The sequence below is a fragment of the Mya arenaria genome, chromosome 6 (genome assembly GCF_026914265.1).
Source record: "Mya arenaria isolate MELC-2E11 chromosome 6, ASM2691426v1".
Classification (NCBI taxonomy): Eukaryota; Metazoa; Mollusca; class Bivalvia; order Myida; family Myidae; genus Mya; species Mya arenaria.
Window position 1 is genome coordinate 61359504 of NC_069127.1, and position 20747 is coordinate 61380250.

At 34.2% G+C, this 20747-nt stretch overlaps 1 protein-coding gene and 1 long non-coding RNA gene across 2 annotated transcripts; both read right to left on the reverse strand.

Annotated features, from left to right (window-relative positions):
• Positions 1-235: 235 nt before the first annotated feature.
• On the reverse strand, positions 236-4150 carry LOC128239451 (uncharacterized). Its single transcript, XR_008261885.1, has 4 exons — positions 4083-4150; positions 1708-2017; positions 1275-1452; positions 236-911 (listed from the first exon to the last, which is right to left on the reverse strand). It is a non-coding gene; the product is annotated as an uncharacterized LOC128239451 (long non-coding RNA).
• Positions 4151-10811: 6661 nt separating this feature from the next.
• On the reverse strand, positions 10812-20422 carry LOC128239341 (uncharacterized). The gene is made up of 3 exons (XM_052955957.1): positions 20349-20422; positions 16520-16709; positions 10812-13362 (listed from the first exon to the last, which is right to left on the reverse strand). Exons 2-3 carry the CDS (start codon positions 16707-16709, stop codon positions 11675-11677), a joined length of 1878 nt encoding a protein of 625 aa, XP_052811917.1. The 5' UTR covers positions 20349-20422; the 3' UTR covers positions 10812-11674.
• Between the last annotated feature and the right edge of the window lie 325 nt (positions 20423-20747).

Sequence of the window (20747 nt, forward strand, 5' to 3'; positions counted from 1 at the left end):
AATTGTGTGAAGTATTAAGTCAATTGAATGAAGGGTATAGAAGTTATTAAACAATATCCTAACCTGCCCTAAAACTTTAACCTAAGTTCCATAGTCAATCAGGGGCCATAATCTGTGTAAAGAATAATATGGAGTTATCTAACCTCATTATGTGATGGCCCTGTTTTTCAACAGTGATTAGACTTCAAACTTAGAAAGCAGAAATGTCAAGAGGCTTATTGCTGAGTTGTTATCGGAAATAAGACATTGACTGCCCTGTATATAATGAAGTGTACTAACTATATGATATGAAAATGTTCACAGACAACAGTGGTAGAAATAAATAAAAACAAATTCATCTAGATTATCTGTTAGTGACACTGGTATGGCAACAGAAATTGAAGTATGTGAACATCAATACAGAGTGAAAAATCGCATCTAAGATCTTAATAAAATCATAGTTAACTTCAAGTACAATATCTATGCAAAGAGCACTGTCAGATAAGACACAAGTTATAAATGCAATAAATTTGGCACTGTCTGTACATACTGGTCATCTCAAGTTGCAGCAGAATTTATAACACAGGAGTTTATCATTCTTCATTTAGTATGATTGCCTTTCAGACCTTTCTAGTAATGTTTGAATATGAGGAAATGGTAGTTGAAGTAGTATACTGTTCAAGCTGATGGTCCAGGTACACAGATAGTTTGTGTTAATGAAGGAAGTTGGTATAATTTCAATCTGTTCAGTTACATTTTATCTTGACATATTGGTGGCATTAAAACTGAATTGTTTAAAATAAAAGTGAAGACTTCCTTCTGTTGCCTGTAGGAAGCAAAATCAGCTGGGTTGAAACAGTCAGCATTGTGTCATCTGAAACTCCACCATCCAATCCTCTCTTGGCCTCTTTCACAAAGGTAGCTCAAATTTTCTGCAAATGTTCACATATATGCTAATTATAAATTCAAACCTTGAATACTCCAAAATACCTATCAACTTACATATTTTAAAGAATCAATAAGAAATACAGCTGAAATTAGAGACAAAATAAAGAATGTATTGTATTTGGCATAAGTGTTGTATTTTCTTTAAAATGTATGATGTATCATCTAGACAAACACAAATCTTAAGCTGAATGAAACAAAAATGAAAAAAAGTTTTCAAACAGCATTGATGCTTGTTGTTTTAAGTATGATTATTGATCTGACAAAAGATCATAGGCTTTTGAACCAAATAAATGACACTCAGCTTAAATTTTCTAGATATCTGATGGTTATTCTAAAATTATATTCACCTGCCTTATCAGTACATTGTTCGTTGTGGTAGTTGTAGTGAATGGTTTGTAAGTGTTGGCAACAACATCAGTAAAGCATAACATCAGTATGACTCCCGGCCAGACATCTTTCTCCACAGCTTTGAGCCTGATGGTCACAACCTCATTTCGTCTTGAACAGTAAGACCTGGGGTTCTTCCTGCATTAGAAGACAAGAAGAAAATGCTTAATAAACTCAGTGATTTACATTAACAGAGAAACACAAAAAATATGAACTAGCACTATACAAAAGCAAAGTTATATACATGTAAGTGGTGGCTGTGTGAAAGAGTTTAGGGCAAACTTAGAAACTGATATATCAGCAAGTTGATAGTTAGATATTTTTTAGTAGTTAAATTTATATTTGAAGTTAAAATGGATTGAAAAAATGTATGATATATGAAAGATTCCATACCTGGATTATTTTGCTTGAAACTGACATCTTTGTTATCCTAAAGGAAGACAGTGGCAGCCCCTGCATGTTAACAAACCAGCACCGGATGCATTTGCTGTTCATGCACAACCAAACCGCTATTACATGTAGTGGAATGTCTTGTTCCTAGTCTGCCAAATACTGTCTGTGGATGGTAAAGAGCACTTTTGACCTGCTGAATTTGGTAAGAAATGTTATTCCATCATGGAATGCCATCTGACCTCCTGTGGTACACCACATTCCCACAGGCAAAGACTGGGGTATGGCCCTCTTTTTCATTGACGGAATTCATCTGCAAATACATATGTTTCATTTTAAAATGGCAATGTCTATTTTATCAATTGATCAGCTTAATGATTTTTTTATATGGAAATTGAAGAATAAGGTTCATTTGTAGTGCGTCAATACTGTGCTACAGATGCTGGAAAAAATTAAAACAACTCCAATCAATAATTCAAAATGATGATTAAAAATGATGAAATAACGGTTGAATTAATAGTGTTGCTATACAGTGATAAATGTTGAGACCAGGGCCAGTATTCAGTATTGATCTTAGCCTTATCCTTGTCATCGAAATTAGACTTTTGGATGAACAAGCCCGAATTCTTATGCTATTGCATGGAATCATATTTTTGAACAAGCCGTGCTATATAAAATTCAAAATTTGAGCAAGCCCGGAAGTCATTTTACCAGTGCAGGGCTTGTGGGCTGGTGCTAATTTCGACCACTGGCTTCAATGTCAGGGGTGTTAAATATTCATACAGACTTCTCAGGGTTGTGATTGACCTGGCAGCCGGAGGGCTGAAACATTTTGGCCATGGGTTTATGGGGCGCTCTTTGGGTCAAAAGCGCACTGCTGTAGAAGAAAAATTGGCTTTTTAGAAGCTCTTTTGAGGGCTCTCCTGACTTTAAATTTGAAGCAAACTTGAATATTAACTTGAACAACTGAAAGCTACCAAATATTTTTTTCCGGGTAACTTTTTTTTCTTTTTTCTTTTTTATTTTTTTTGGGGGGAGGGGTCTCTGGGGCCATAAGATCCGCGGAATTCCGCGAATCCGCGGCCAAATCGCAACCCTGACTTCTTAATGTGGTATTGTGTAAACACCTAGTTATTATACCAGTCAGGCAGGTGCATTGTTACCTTTGTGAGCACTTTTTCAGTCAAAGAAGCATAGTTCGTAACTTACTGTCAATCAGCATATATATAGCATTTAACTAAAATTTAGTCTACTTTCAGTACAGGTACAATGGTATGTAATCAGAGAAGTATGATTCTAGAGTGCCTGTAAGATCTTAAACAAGTTGAATCCAAGTTTGTGTATATATGGTATTAATATGAGCCATAATCAGTTGTAACTGAATATATTAACTGGCGTAGATTGAAATTGGTATGATATAAGTGTGCAATAGAAGCCCTTTCATTTTGATCATATAAAGCGATCTTGACCTGTAATAGCTTTTTTGAGTTCTTGGAAAAGAACTGAATTATTTGAAAGTGTTGCTTCCTTTGGTGGGCAATAAGGCCTAAAAATAAATAATTGTTTGGTTAGGGTTACATCTTTTTAAAAAATAGGTAGGGTATTTATCTTTTTTTATTTATATATTTTATTAGGCTTTATATAGGAATGTCATTTTCATCATTGGAGAATGGTGTTAAAGTTATCTTCTGTATAAGCATTTAAGGTTTTAAACTACTGTAACGTGCGACGCCAATGAAACACCAACAGATCCCTTCAGAGAAAAGCATGATCGACCATGAAGGGGTCCACTGGTCTTTATATACACTAACTTCTCTATTCTAACAGATACCGGGTTTTGCTAATTTGCATATTACCAACCAAGTTTACATACGTATACCGAACGTACTTCCGTTTTATACGGAATATTATTATGAACGCACATCCGCCCCCTACTGCGGACCGTTACACTATGAACGCACATCAGTTTTCATTTTTTTTTCAAACTGACTATAAAAACGGTAGGGGCGGCGCCTATACCGTACGTAGGGTCGGGTAACCCGAGCCAAATGTATTTTTTTTTCAGGCCTAAACAAAACAAATGAACAAATTATTTCTGAGCTGTGTAATTGCACACTCGATACTTGCAACACCATGAATTTTTAGCATTTGCAATAAAAACAGTTAATACACAAATCAAACCTAAATTAACTGTAATAGTTAGGCAGTGTATTGAGTAACCCTACTTTAACCTACTTTCTACGTCTATTTTTAGACTTGGATGTAAACAACGACTATATTGCACAGTTTTGTTTAAATGCAGTTAAATACAGACCGACAGGCTATACAAAGCTGATGCACAATAATTTCACGTTTTAGATGGCAAAAATAATACTCACTATACACATAGACGTTAGAGTCAGTCGCATTCATAGTCCTTGTTTTGTTCTGTGACAGCGTGTGTAGGCATTCGGAACTCCTCGGCCATTTTTTCAAAAACAACCTCGGATGTATTTGGACGGTTTACATACTCAAAAAGTGGTACGTTTAAGTCCGCTGCAAGTCGATCGCGTAGTAATTTTATTTAGCATTTAAACTTTGTGACTTAACTCTTGTAATTCTTAATTATGTTTGCAATAATTCAATTCAATGGCAATCAATTTAAACTTAGATCAATAAATACAACTCTGAAACACTACATTTAATTAATGATATAATTCAAAATTTTACGAACTATTTCAACTGATGTACTTGCATACAACCGAGGTTGTTTTTGATAAAATGGCCGAGGAGCTCCGAATGGGTGTGTAGGACTCCTGTCAATAGGAAGAATTTCGTGAACGAAAATAATAACATCAACAAAATTTCTAATTTCCTACAAAGTAAGATATCTATAGCTTAATAACTGACCGAACTAATTTACCGAACTAATTTTTCAACTGTATGTGCTCCTACATATCATTTTCAAAATATCAGAACAATATACCAAAATAAAGAACAAACTAAATTCGTTCGAAAACTCTATTGTAAGTAGTCACTCACCGAAACTTGCCGGCCGATGATTGGAAGATGCTTGGAACGATGTGTATTCATACATCATTTGAAACATATCAATCAAATTCCTTGAATACTAAAAGGCAGACCTAAGGGCTGAACAATGGATATGGAGGAAAAGGCTGACCAAAAAATGAATGAAAATATTTTGATATTTTTTTAAGTTTTATGGGTCGCCGAGTTTTGAAATTTATTTAATGTACGTGGCGTGGCCTAGATCTAGATTGATACTTCTCTACAAATGATTAAAAAGTCATCCATCTTTAACTAAACGCTCTTATAAATTATACAAATATTTATAATAAATCAGGTATAATACATTCAATAGTACAAGGAAATCAAAATAACCCATAAAAATTAATTAATTCAACAGAAATAATTCAATTTTCAATTTTCTGGCCAGCATTTTCCCTCTTCATTTATATGATCAGCTCTCGGGTCAGCCTTTTAGCACAAGACAACGCGCACCTGCTAAGATAGTTCCAAATGGCGATGTTTTGTTGAAAGAAGCCGATCTGAATACGTTTTTAATAAAACACTAGAGTCATAAGAGAAAGGTATAACCTACAAACAATTCATGTGTAACCATTGTGTTTTTATTTAACAATGCACTGTGAATATTGTGGAGTGACAGTCGAAGAATATATTTTACAATATGAATCAGCCGCCTTTGGGCGCTACTTGACTCGCGTACTTATGAATAGCGGACAAAAGGTTTATTTTATTTGGCCGTGCACTTCCGTTTAAAACTGGTTCCTGGACGCTTCAGTTTGAGTAATGAAGCCGGGGACCAAATGATGCATGCCTGTCGAAAAGTAGCATGATACCTATAAACGGCACTGCTTCGCAGTACCGACCAAGAATTCAGCCGAAGTTGCAGTATGCGTACTTGACTCCATAATCCTAATACTGTCCATTCTCCAGTACTAATTAAAGCACCTCAGAACGCCCTTTTCCGAGGGGGCATGCCCCCGGACCCCCAGCAAAATTATGAATCCACACGAATAGAGGGCTAACTTCGCCCCTGGCTTGAAACGCGTTTCTTAAACGAAGGCCCAGGTAAGTCTAACAGAGTTCAGAAGTAACAGTTAATTTGTAACAATCATACAGATGCAATTTCAGTTATTGCTAATAAACCAAATTACTTGCGGCTACCTTTTAATACCCCACCCAGACACAATAGTCCGGACTTTTTCACATTTAGGTGTAGCGGTCGTTGCCCATTAGGAGCGGGAAAATCGCGCGTTATTTTCTCATATGGAAAAAAGTCTCTCTATATCTCTATTTATTCATGTTCTTGACATCCCCTACTTAAATGCTTATGCCTATGGTTCACAGTCAGGGGCTAGTCATTCTAAAATGCCGTCCAGGCGAGGACGGCATTTAAGAATGACTAAGTCAGGGGCGTACCTGAAGGAAGCATTTTTAACTTTAAGCTTGAGTAAGGTTTCGTCATTTAAAGAAATTTCATTAGTTTATTCTTAATATATCAAATTGTGCTGGAGCCGGAGAGGTGTCCCGCTTTCAAGAATATTAAAAAAAAGTTTTTCACATATCCATTCGAGTATTTTTGACGCCAGCAAAAAAAAAAACTCTGTATATACATGTATATTCACTACCTTAGCTTTATTTTAGATTTTAAATTTTGAGCTCTTGTCATTTCAAGGAGCTAATACTGATGTATACGCACGGGCGTGCTGACGTATGGCTAGGTACACCCCAGACAGTGGTGGACCCAGTAATTCGTAACTTGGGGGCACAAGTGGATTGAAGTGCTGTTCTTCCTCTGGAAGAGTCGTCCATGGTCCACTCATAAATAAAATAAATAAAAAATTTGCTTGCTTGGGAGAATTTTAAGTAGAAAGACTATGCTCATTGTCTGATGACCTTTAATAAGTCCCTTTTACATGATTAAAAAAAACTGAGAGTGGCACTACAAATTCCAGCTCAGATACACACAACTGACATTGACTGAATATTATGGTGACATATAACCCATTCAGGAACATTGATCTTCAATTTCTTTATTTTTTAAGTAAAGTTTTTATTGTGAAATAAAGAGATAGTGCTCCGACTGGGATTTGAACCGTAGCCGAAGATGTTATCTCCCTGGCTAGATTTTACGGAAATAAACGAAAGAAAATCCGATTCGTTAGTTCCGCCAATTCACCATCGTTTTTTTCGTGACACTTACCATATAAGGTATAGGCGAAATCGTCTATCCTTGTATTTCTGAATTTGTCAATTGACTTTTGTAAACCTTGACTTGTAGGTCTGCAAGTGTTCATTTTACGAATGCGAGTGTCGACTGTTTGATTGCAGTTTTACATATGCATGATTCGACTTTCTAAATTACATCATCATATTGTTAAAAGCAAATTATACGATCGATGATTTGTTGAGTTTATACAGTTTAGATCTGGCAATTATGCATTTTGTCTTTTATAATGACAAATGTAAAATCAGTACGGAAAAACTTACGCATAGAAACAACAAATAGCACGTCTACATTGACAAATGTAAGAGACATTTAGTACGATTAAGAAGCACATTGTGGGAAATAACACGTCTGGACTTTTGGCAACGAATAGCCTCCATGTGTTATGCATCTCTGGTTCACAATGAATGTGCTAATTAGCTTGTTTGTGTTTGCTACAGATATGACAAGAAAATGACCTCTTAAACATTGTCATCTCGGCAAAAATAGTTAAATTCAAGGGAAAGCCGGCTCCCATTAAACATATTATGATATAATTGTATTAAAAGAGAATTCGTGTGATTAAGTATTAATAACAGTTCCCCCATCGTTATTTACAAGCCTGTGGATATGTTTGCCTTTTTGGTAATTGATGGACGTGACCATAGGGTGTGGCACAATAACGCACCCAGCCCCTGTGGTTTTCATCAGATGATCGTTCATTTCAATGTGTGAGCACAGATGGAGTCGAGCCTAGGAACCGTTTCATAAGAATCTTTGCTTTAATAACTCTTGACATTTCGTGGAACTAATTAACATTTCTCAGCAAAATAAGTTTTTAACAAAACTTAAGCGGATGTTAACTTCTGGTACATATAATTACTTAGGGTTATATTCAATTATTTTTTAAACTAAAATTTAACGGAAAGATGCACTTAATAAGAATACATAAATATGTTTATGATCGAATCAAGGTTTTGCATAGTATTATTCTTGTTATAAATTTTATTTGCATTATGTCTAACATCGCCCGATGTTGGCCAAACTATAAAGGGGAAGCAAATATTTAATATTTGAAACAAATATTCTCAGGGGAGTAACTTGTAGTTAAGTTAAAAGTAACACCAAATACCAGATATATTGTCTGCAAGGCTTTTTGAAATATAAATAAATAAATAAAATGATGCCGTCATATTCTAAATTTAAATTCACAACAAGGGGAAAGACTGTTAAACATGTTGATCAACTTGTGTTTGTTTTCTAGTTTTACTCTGTTTCAAAACATTTCATCAGTACACTTTGACAAAAAAAATAATAATAAAACGATGTTATTGTTGTTTTTTAAAAATAACTCGGCCTTCCATACGCAATTCTAAACGAGCGTTTCATAAAGACGCTTCGTTACAAATAACTGTTCTCCTGGGCTGATACAATGTTGTAGAAAAATTTAATATTATGAACATCTTGTTAGAAACAATTATGAAATAATCCGAATAAAATGAGAATTTTAAGAGTTTGTTAATTATCTGCGTAGTCATAAAAATTAACCTATTCACACTGTTAAGTGAAACTATACAAATTATGAACATTTCCATGTGAGCGGTTTTATTGTAAGGATTGAAATTGGAAATTAGTTTCAACAAGTCTGCTTTTGTTCGGAGATAAAAAAAAAAGAGATTGATCATGTATTTTGGGTGTCATAGACACAAACAACTGGTGTGGACAGTAACACGTAATGATTAAGAGATGTGGCATAGCCTTTAAAGCTGCTCTCTCACAGATTGATGGTTTTGACAACCTTTTTATTTCTTGTCTTGGAACGAGCCAATTTTTGTGAAAAACAACAACATGGAAACCAGTGATTTAAGACTGCTGACAAAAAAAATAGATCGCAGATTTTTATATTTAAGTTCAAAAATTAAAGTTTTATGCACTTTTCTTAAACCGTTAGTAACGGTTTAAAACACAAAACATTGTTTTTCGAACGGAAATTTGCAAATCTGCGATCTGATCTTTTGTCAGTAATCTTTTATCATTGGTTTGCATATATTTACGCAAAAATTTGCCCTTTCCAAGACACAAAAAAAAGTTGCAAAAACGGTAAATCTGTGAGAGTGCAGCTTTAAAAACTTTATTACATAACGTCAATGAAGATTAGGAAGGAAATGTAGCCTCTGTAGGCTACACTTTTATATAATATATTAAACAACTTTTTTACTCAATCTTATCCATACTCAACCATAAACTATCTATATACATCATACTAGTTGCAAATGTTATGACACAGTTCATGCGGATGCTGTCCAAACAAATATTGGTAATGATTAACGCATAACAGGACACTGTTATATACAATGCTATGAGTGTGCATACTGTGAGGTGCATATTCATGCAAACAAATTGCTTACTTTATTTAAATCGTTACTTCAAAAATATTAAATCAGAATAAAAAAGGCCACAAATGGAAACAATTGAATTTGTTTTCGTCTCCTCATCTTTGTGTTCCTTTTTAATACTGGCTTAAGTTTAAGTCACTTTTCAAAATTAGCAAAATTACGAAAATATAAACCAATGGGTTCTATTACATTTAATATGACGATGGCATTCAAATACCTTTCAAATACATAGATGACACTTTGTGAAGAAGCGAGCACGCTTAATAATACCGGCCATATTGAACTTGACACTGACAATATATAACACAGCTTCATGGTTAATGCATCATTCCCAGTACTTACATTGTCAAAAAAGAAATACAGACAGAAAATGAATACAATAAAGTGTCGGTCTTCGAAAGAGTATTCAAACTCAAAATTTAATGCATTATTCTTTGAAATGGTTACACATGTATACATAAACTGAATACTCCAAGGAATGATATCATGACACTGTCCCTCTATAAAGATTCTCATGAACACAAAGAATGTGTCTATATAATACAAGAGACACACATTATGACAAAGTTATATTGGTCTCCTTAACTGTATACCTTTGGCGAGTTGCTAATGGAGAATTATTGGGACGTCCGATGAAGAGCAATTACCAACTTTTCAAAAGCGCTTCCTGTTAAATAGAGAACACAAATTCCAGATACATGAACCTTTCTTCTAAAAACATTTTAGGTTCATGTACATCTCTAATAAGCACATTTCCAGATACATGTACGTCTACATTACACACATCTAATTGCAAGTACGCCTTTTAATACTAAATTGTTCTACATACATTAACGTCCCTACTAAGCATATTTCTAGATACCTATGCGTATCTACTTAACTCATTTCTAGGAAAATGCACGTCTCCACTTAACACATTTTTGGATACATCTACGTCATTAAACACATTTCAAAATATATTGGTGCATGGTTCACACAAGTTGTTTAACTTTTGTTCTGTCTGTTATATTCTTTTATTTTGTTTACAACTATTACAGTCATAATCAATACAAATAATTTGAGGACCGACATGGCAATCGACACTCTTCTGGTCTGAACCGTTCCTGTGTTCTTTCATTAACAGAAATATAAAACATCACTATCTAAAATTAACATTCCTATTTGAAGGAATGGAGAAAATGAGAAAATAATAAGCACCATGGCGTATTGACATAACTCAAGTTGGTCAAACTGGTTTAGGTTCAATGTCATTTTCAATTAAGGTCGTACCCCAACCGCTTTGTTTATATATATATATATATATATATATATATATATATATATAATTTTAATATGTGACATCGCATGGCATTGTTGTACGCATAAATATGTAGAAGTCAGAGCATGAAATAGAATTGTATGACAAATGTTTCTTAGTATTATGTTTATAGATATCTTATGTCGCTACTAGTTTTTATGACATTCTTTTAGGAAAAGTAACATTATTATTTTAGTTTTTATTAATTCCATACATAACGAACTTTTATGTAGCAAAAACTTACAAGTAACAGTTGCAATAGTAGGCAGAATACTGAAAACTTAATAGATGAACGTCGAAAATCGAGGGAGAAAACTTGTAACCATTTGGTATGATAATCCTAATATTTAACCCAAACTGATCCTTAGAAAACATAAGCTAATAGTGTATCTATTCTAAGCTGACATCACAATCAAGCAGAGAAAAATGAAGATTATTATCCGTTCTTTAAATAAGGACACTTAAACATATATCAACTTGCGCCCATTTTATATTTTGCTTGACAACTTCCAAACTAAGAGTGCAATGTGGAATTTCGCAGCATTGAATCTCGGCCGTACTGTTAAAGATTTTGCATAGCAATGCAACGCTTTATTATAATTCAATTCGCACTCGCAGCATATACCGAGCATGTTCATTGCAATGTGTCGATCTGACATAGAGGAATAGTCAATGCACACTTCCAAACACACGAGAGCCTCGTATTTCTGTTCCTCAAGTCCTAGTTCTTTGTAGACAAGGTACTGCATAAAGAATAGAAAAGGAATGGAATCCATTCGAACAACACACCACCACTCGTCATCAACTCTACAAATATTTCTCCTATCTTCAAACAGAAACCTATAGGCTTCAAACCGCAGAAGTGGATGTATAAGGCAAAGTTCATGCACGAGGAATATAACTTGAAGAGAGACATGACGCTTTATAAATGTCCATGCGGGAATGTCAGTGATTGGAAGTGGCTCATTGTATCTCGTGAAGAATTCTTCAAAATCACAACGTGGTATATGACGACCATTCTGATGACACTGGACATAGAAAATTGGGTCATTTGCAATTTTTTTTGAAAACACGGTCCAGGAACAATAGGCTTTGTTCAAATTTCCCATTTACAAACAGGACAGAGGACATTTGCAAATCCATAGACAAGGCGTCGGGTAAAATAGTACCACGTGATAATAATGCAGGTGTTTTACCTTGTTCCATCAAGTCTGCAACTGAAAGCAAATAGTCTCTTACTATAACAAATGAAAGGACGACTTTGGCACATTTATTGTCTTCACCAGTTGGGAGATGTTCTATCTGATTTTCTAATTTCTTCCGTAGCTTTCCATACATGAAGCGCGTTTTTTGAATGTCAACAGGGCGTATGTGTGGAGCAAGGTTTCCAAGTTGAGTAAAAGGTGTCACTGCAGAATCCACAATCGTTTTATTCACTTGTTCAACAAGAGTTATACTGTTCAAAACAAAGCGTCGAGTTTCAAGTGGAACGCTTTGAATTCGATTGATGCGTTTGTTTGCTTGTTTGATGCCTTCTACAATGGAGCTTGGGTTGTCTACATAATCATCAACAAGTTTAATTAACATGTCCCAGTGTTTTCCACACCGTGAAAGTTTGCCGGCGAAAATGTTAAATGCCTTGTTAAAGAAATGAGAACAAAACTTCTTCTTTAAAAACATTCGAATCATTTTCAAACATTGTCGAACGCAATTTATCAGATTATCCTCTCTCCACATTGTTGGTGTTGTGGTAGCTATTGTGAAGTATAGACTTGTCTTAAAATGATAACTTGTGAGATTATTCTTAACATGCTTGAAGTTTCTCTGTAACATTTTCAGCACAACGTATGTGTGAATGTGAGTAATATTCAACCCGAACATAATTTCTCTTTCTGTCAGGTTGTACGATATCCGCCATTCCAACATCGAATCTTCACTTTCTGGGTGACCAACAGGAACTAGATTGCAAGGATATTTGTTTGGTACATGGAGATTACCGTAGAGTTTCCCTCCAATAGTTAAAGGGTCTTGATCGCTTGGGAAAACATAGTCACAGAATATCGGACGGACAACGTCTGTCTCGCTGCTAGAGAAAGAGGGCCCCGTTCTCGATGCTTTACCCGCCCACATCTGTTTTCCTATCAATGTATAGAGACTGTTTGGGATGTAGAATAGCATATCAGTGTCGTCTAAAAAAAGAGTGCCCGGCCATGTGCATAGCAAGTGTTTGTCTACATCCGGAACTTTTGCAATAGGTATGTAACATTGACTATATAATTTAACCTGCATATCGATCCTGTCCTTTGTTTCAGATTTAAGTCTGGTACATTTCGAGATAAGTTGCGACTGTTTGATATCTAGATGTTTTAACCATACGTGGCCAGGCGACGACATCCCATTTCGAACCATTAGTATATTTACTCGACCGTCTTTTATATACCTTTGACTGCTGATTGCAGCAACGTGTTCATTGGATGGACCGAAGAGATTATCATCGTCAGAATCAGGTAGAGAAGTACATTCTATTTGACTTCCTACTGAAAAATAACACCTCGGGATTCCATCATTCAAAGCTCGTTCAAATATGTTGTTACACTCATTTAATAATAGTAATAATTCTTTTGTCCTGTGTCTGTTAGTGTCACTATATCCCATCTTTCTTAACATCGTTGACATCAATGTACTGTCTTGGGTGTATGATTCTGAGTTTGTATCAAACTTTTCGTCAGCATCATCTAAAAGGTTTTCAAAAATCATCTTAAAACTCGTGTTATCTAATGTAACAATATATTTGGTAAACTATGAGTACACCTAATGTGTTTATATGATTAGTAAATCTTTGAATTTAGAAATATAGCCAGCCTTCCAACGCCGAGTTGTTACTATTTTGTTTAACTTCACAATACGTTTTAATACAAATAGTTTACTTTTTGTATATTATGACAGATTAGATAATGAGCGTTTTCATAGATTCAGAGGTCAAAATTAAAGGTTTAAGGTCACTGAAGGCTGTGTTGCATATTTCATGATTAACATTTTATACTGAAACAAGAAACGGACATGATATTAGGAAACTTATGTCTGACTTCATCGCTCGCCTATTTGGATATTTGAATAGAAAAACAGCAAACCTTTGATAGGGAGATGTAAACATAAAATATGTATATTCAATACTTTAAATGGCAATTTTAAAACCATCTGTATTCTAAAACTTTGGTTGCTTTGTAACGAAATATCAATGAATCACATTGTACTACTTTGCAGCTCTGATATCCTGAACACCATTCTGATTTTGTAAATATGGCATAAGATGAGTTAATGTGTACGCAAAATAGCAGAAATGTTTTAATCTTTATATGCGTTTTTACAACAATGATCTCATCGTCACTTGACAAATGCCTCCTTTGTAAGAAGAGGCAGTTGTGCGTTACTTATTTAAGGTTAATTTATCCTCAGTGGCCTTTTCAGATGCCAATATATTAACCATTTAGTTGTTTATATATGTAGGTAGTACATGTTTTACATAAGCAAGATGTGAAATCGTTGAAGCCACAAGATTTGTTTGACACTTCAATCCGTCTTCCATTGCAGTGCCAATGGGTGGCAAATTGACAAAAAGTTGAGTATAATCTTCTCTCTTTTTTCCTTTTTAAAAGTTTGTAAGAGTAAAATTTAAAAAATAAAACAAATAGGGAATTGTATCCCAAAAGAATTGACTTTGTGTTGTGATTAAGGTAAAAGTAATGAATAAAGATCTCATCAACTTCGTCTGAAACTTGCATAAATTGCTACAGCTTAGTTTTGACAACGTAAGCAACTGAATTCCACGAATAGTGTTATCGTAGTGATTTACGATTACCCCATATATCATTGGCAAAAGGTTGTCTCCTTGCACATTTTAAACCATTTGAGCACTTGGTTTTCTAGAGAAGTTAAGGTTAACGTTGTGGTGAAAAAATATATGTTGTGGTGCCAATGAGCCGCTGTAGAGTTCAATTAGTTGTTGTTTTTTAAATGAGATATACTGCATGTGTATTAACTCGGTGTGCATTAAAGCTGCACTCTCACAGATTGAACGTTTTGACAACTGTTGTTTTTTTTTGTTTTTTTTGTCTTGGAACGAGCATAATTTCGTTCCAAAATCGATGTTTTATGCGTTTTTCTTAAACCGTTAGTAACGGTTTAAGCCATAAAGCGTTAATTTTGAAATGGAAATATGAAAATCTGCGATATGATCTTTTGTAAGAAGTCTTGTATCACTGGTTTGCAGATATTTACGCAAACATTTGCTCATTCAAAGACAAAATATAAAAAAAGTTGGAAACACAGTAAATCTATGAGAGTGCAGCTTTAAAAAAATCATACACTTGCAATAATTTCCAGCAACCCATAAACTGATATCTTAAATAAAAAAGAAACTGCAAATATAACATTCAATATAGTAGTTCACCAAGTTAAAATCTGGCATGGCCCCCTCTCTTCCCCGCTTGGGTGCGGTAGATCCTAGGAACGTTGAAAGTTATACTACCTTGACTAGTTCATTAATTTGAAGTTTTTAAATATTTTCTGCTGAACAAAAATCGAGAAAAGATTTGTTTGGGATCAATCGGACGGTACTTGTTGTAACTGTACATTTTCTAGACCAACCGGACCAAAATAAATGAAAAATATCGATCATACTGAATTAAGAAACACATTATTGATTTAATTGTGCTTTTATCTTAAAATAACATTCTCGTTTTTGTCCAAAACTACATTAAAGTATATATTTGTATCGTACCTAATATCCATTTAAACTCATTTCTCTTTGGATACACATGGGAGATTATAATGAAAAAAATACAATAGTCCAAAGCTGTGATACTTTCCGAATGAGGCCTTCTATTTCCTATAAAACATTATATACTGACAGTACGAAAATATTGAAAACAATAATGATGCCAGATTTACGAACACGCGATGAGTCATGCGTGAAGCTTGCATAATTTGTGCCTTAAAATACATGGAAATATAGAATTCGAATTAAGACGATTACTTGCACTTAAATATTTGTATTAAGTACTTCGTGAGCCTTCGAATTCGCCATACAGTGTGGTATTTCGTCAGACTTTAAAGTGATCTACAATGATATCAATTAAGTTACTTGTTGATTTTCGTTTGATTAAATAATTGTGTGGTTTTTTTACACTGCGTTGGTTACTTAAACTACGATTCATCGGCACCACAACCTATTTATTGGCACCACGACGATAAAAAACAGTGCACCAAGTTCAGCGAATAAGTTCTTAACGAAGTAGCAATTAATCAATACAAAATACCATACGAAACGATGACACTTTTCATGAACATGCAAATTTGTAAGTTGGCAACTTTAAGCTCCAGCAAGTTATGCAAGTTCTATGTGTTCAAAATTTTATTTTAGGTCAGACCTTTAACATTTTACACAACACATAGTCAGTCATATGTGATACATCATTTCCCGGTCTTTCAAATGTTCTTGTATAAACCTCTGAAAGGGAAAACAAAGATACCATTCTCACCACTAACGTTTCTTTTCCACTCATTGGCACTATATCGAGAGATGCGTAATGTATCATCTTCAATGCATAAATAAATGTTATGGCACTAATTATTTATATATATATATATATTAAACACCGTGATAGATTTATAATTTTCTGAACATGCGTCACCATGGAGGCCGTTATTCCGTTTTCAGTAAAACAGACTAACAAGGTAAATTTCCCGACTGCGTCAAATTTGTTTAGTCAACGAATATGATCTATTTTGTCTCTGTTTTATTCCAAACGGACTAATAAATCCATGTTTAACTTGAATCGGATCTTCTTTACATAGAATGTTGCAAAACAACAATGAAAACAACAAACGTACCTTCTTTGTCTCGTAAAACGTGTGATGTAGCCAGTGGGTATTTTTGTCTCAACTCGTCTTCCAACAGTTCACAAGGTGTCGTTGTTAACGAACGTGTGTCTAGTGCATCGAGTCTAGGTTTTTTTCTTACAGATGATGGAGGTGTAGAAGGGGACGATTTTCGCTTCCTTTTGGCTAGCAGTTCAGTCATCTTGAAGAAAATGAAAATTGGTACAATCCCATTTGAATAAGTGTACCTCAATGACCCTTTTCTCTTATGTTCTCTTAAATCTATCGTTTTACGTGTACATTTGCCGGTGTAAGAACCTTTAAATCTAGATATGATATGTTTATATAATTATTATCAAAACTTATTATTATTATACTCGACACAGACATGGTTAAATTGTGATCAAATGGGACACTGGCGATGGTTTTGGGGCGAATCTTTGCAATATTGCTAGGGGACCACTTGACTAGTCAAAGAAGATTTTATCTTTGATATGGTCATTCCGCTGTGTCAAAATATTATTTCACATATTTCATATACTTTACTTTTATTAAGCTAATACTTATTTAAATGACCACACATGAAGACACCTGCATTGAGTAAAAGTAACAACATTTTTTGACAAGTTATTTCTGTTAGTGAAATGAGAGATAAGCTTTTGTACCTGACAGTGTGCATATTTGTCTTGATTGTAAAGGGAACAACGTCTGCGCACCTTCATGGTGATCTCATAAAAATAATACCTCAATCGACTTCAAACGTGTGTTATACTATGAGATAATGGCCTACATTTAATTTTCCCCTCTATAAATCACAACATAACAAAGAGTTAGTGACAAGGCAATCATTGTATTCATGTATTGGACATGTAAGTATTCAAGACTGGTTTAGTCATCCTCGGTGACAATACGGCTAGGTAAATTAGTCTGAATATAGATCAGCGCAAGCCTATATATAGCTGAAAAAAGTTCTATTCGTCATTGAATCTGCGAATGTCCTCGAGTGCATATAAGCACCCTATAAGCATTTATCTGCATTTGCATTGAGGAGCCTGGATGCCCGAATACTTCCAGGAAAACAGTGTTATATTTAACATTATTTTAAGCATAAAATCATATATTATTTAGTGTTCACATGGTTATTCTATGATTTGACTATGTTATGTACCTGACATAACCCCTATTCTTACTAGACTCAGATCTCATCCAAACCATCAATATGATGAAAATATAGCTAATACAGAGTGCACAGGCAAACCTGTAAATATTGTAATTCCGGGTAACTCAGGAGCCAGCTTATTGGAATGGGTAGCTATATATATTATATCTAAGTTTGAACAACATAGTTTGAGACATGTAGATGCTAGAGGGTTTACAAACTTATGTTGGAGGAACGGTCGAATAACATCCAACTACCTTAATAGTCCACCCTTAGTTCACAGTCAGTTAAATGGTCTTCACACCTAAGGGTTTGGTGCGATCTGGCAAGATAGTTATTAAGCAATATATTAAACATTGCTACACAGTTTGGTAAATTTGGACATAAAATGCTTTAAAACGAGAGCTTTAACAATTTGTAAAAATTCAAGGGCCAAAATCTAACAAGAAAATTGCAATACAGCTGTTTATCTATCTCGGTCGAGATATTGTGCCCCCAAAAAATGATACCAGAGTTTCGGAATAAATGATGCTGACTATTTATCAATGGTGCACGATGTGTTGGGCCAATTATCAGGATACGTAACAAAACAAACCTGCCAAGATGCGCTAAACAAACTCAATTAAAAAAACATTAGTGAAAATGGTAGAACGGTTTATAAAAGAGCTATAACTCCAGAGTGAATTTAAGGTTCTGATTTCTGATTAAACTCGGACGCGATGGTATATCCCTACAATTTGTCACAATGATTGGTAAAGATTTGATAGGAATGCATGAGTAAGATAGCAGAACAAGCGAATGTAGTCCCAACAGGACAGTCAAAGAACTATTATTCTGCAGAACAAAATATGTTATTCCAATCAATTGAAACGTTAGCCAGGACAGCGCATAGAAATGACGCCTAGTCGCATTATTAAAAAAAAACATGCTTAAAATTTAAGAATAAATGAGCTGAAAAGTAAATTTTGTTACAAGTACAATGTCAATAGTTCAGGAAGGTGAGCATTGCTTGGCAATATTATTAAATAGAACTCATTCATACTAAGCCATAGAGCAGGTCACGTCTTTAATCATTGGACATGTTTGTACGAGGCCAAAGTATCAGCTTGGGCGATTTTGTTTATTTAGGGATAAACGGTGATAAGCAGATAATTTGTTGATAAATTATTATCTTAAATAAAAGTTCAAATACAATTTACGTACACTATTTTAAATAAATCTAAGTTTACTCACTATTTCATATATATAACATAGCTTTTGTAGAATACAATGTAAGGATAACAAAATGCAAACATTTACAAATTTAAGTCCACTTCAAGTTCAAAAGCTCTAAAAATAGTAAAATAAGATACTGTAGATGGGAGTCACTTAAAAAAAAGATTAAATAATGTATTTTGGATTTTGACTGAACTAGGCACAAATAATAAGTTTAACATTGAAGTTAATGTTAAGATTACAATTGTGCTGAAAATAGTTGATGTAAAATGGTTTATATTTACTAATTTCATGAGCAACATCTAAATACGTAGTACTTCGAAACGACATGAACTGCATGGCTTTTTAACCTCTTTACTTTTTTAATTGTTATTTTTTGTATTCTGCTTCTTGTACGGGTAACCTACATTTAAGATTCAAATTTTAAGATGTCACACATAAAAATGTGAAAAATATTAAACTATATTCAAGTTCTGATTTCATCAATACCACGTATCGTATAAAATCAACTGCTAGAAATACAATTCATGCGTTAGGATTGTTGCCTGTTAGTCGATCAGTCTGCGATGACACGCACCAATCGAAGCACCTCGGCCATTTACCATCGGAAACAATCTCCGATGTTTACCGGTTCATAAGTAAAACTAGTTCGTAGAATTAATTGTAGTGTCTTAACGTGTAATATATATTACTGAGTTCAAATTTATTCCCATTGGAGATAATTGTTGCATAAATGATAAAATAAAAATCGATTTCTATTTAGTTTTGAGGTTCAATATTTAACAAGCATGACTCATATATCCGATGCAACATGTACAAACTGTAATTAAGAGTTGAGCATGTTTTACGAAATAATATTTTATCAGATTTCCAATAAAAAAGCATTGAGACTTTCCCGGAAATGTCTTAATACAAAAAAATATGTTTGTGTGTCAAATTTATCGGAATTACCCAATCAACAATGTCTTTTGGCTTTGTGTTGATTGGGGCTATTTTAAAACAAGATATATGCATTTTTGTAACCCGAAAATGAATTTCATCCGCGAAAATTCATTATTTTTCTGAATAACTTTCTTATTTGACAAGATATCATCAAGATCTCTCAAGACATTGTTGGATAGGTAGTGTGTGGCATTTTGACATAAAAACGAAGTACTAATAATGACAGACTTTTCCGTACTAATGTGAATGCTTTGTGATCCAAAATCTGTTAAAAATTGATTTTGTAAAATTTGTTCAACTCCTAACTATCCCAAAACATGTCGCCAAGAATAAATGCTCCCTCCCTAAAAATCGTTCCTCAAAGCGAAATACAACATGTATTTTTAAACGTTATAGTTTTTGACCTTCCCCACCACATTTGCATCGCTGCCGGCCCTTAAACAAATGTAAACAGGATGATAGCTTAAAATAAATAATGACAAGTATCATAAAAGCAAAACGAATCGCATAATTGAAAAGTCATACCTTTATAAAATCACTATACAATAACGAAAACAAAACTCGTGTTTATCCTCCCTGTGGTGCGACATCCATCACCCCAAAGCCGTATAAAGATAAAGGAAAACGGGTCCTATTAACTTTATAGTTGCTAGTCACGTGTTGCTTATTATTCAAACATGCTTGGATAAGGATATCTACCGTTTTAAAACGCGTGCGATATCGACGAATATTTAGAAAACCCCATTTAAGGATCATATGAGATGAAGACATGACAAACAGATGCCCATACAACTGAAAATGTTTTACCTGCTTAAACATCAGGGTGTTTAAAGAACTATAAATAGTTCAAATAAAAATGGCAATTTAGTAGCGTTTGTGTGTTATTTGTCTATTTGTGGTTTTAAAGGTAAGCATGCAGTATTC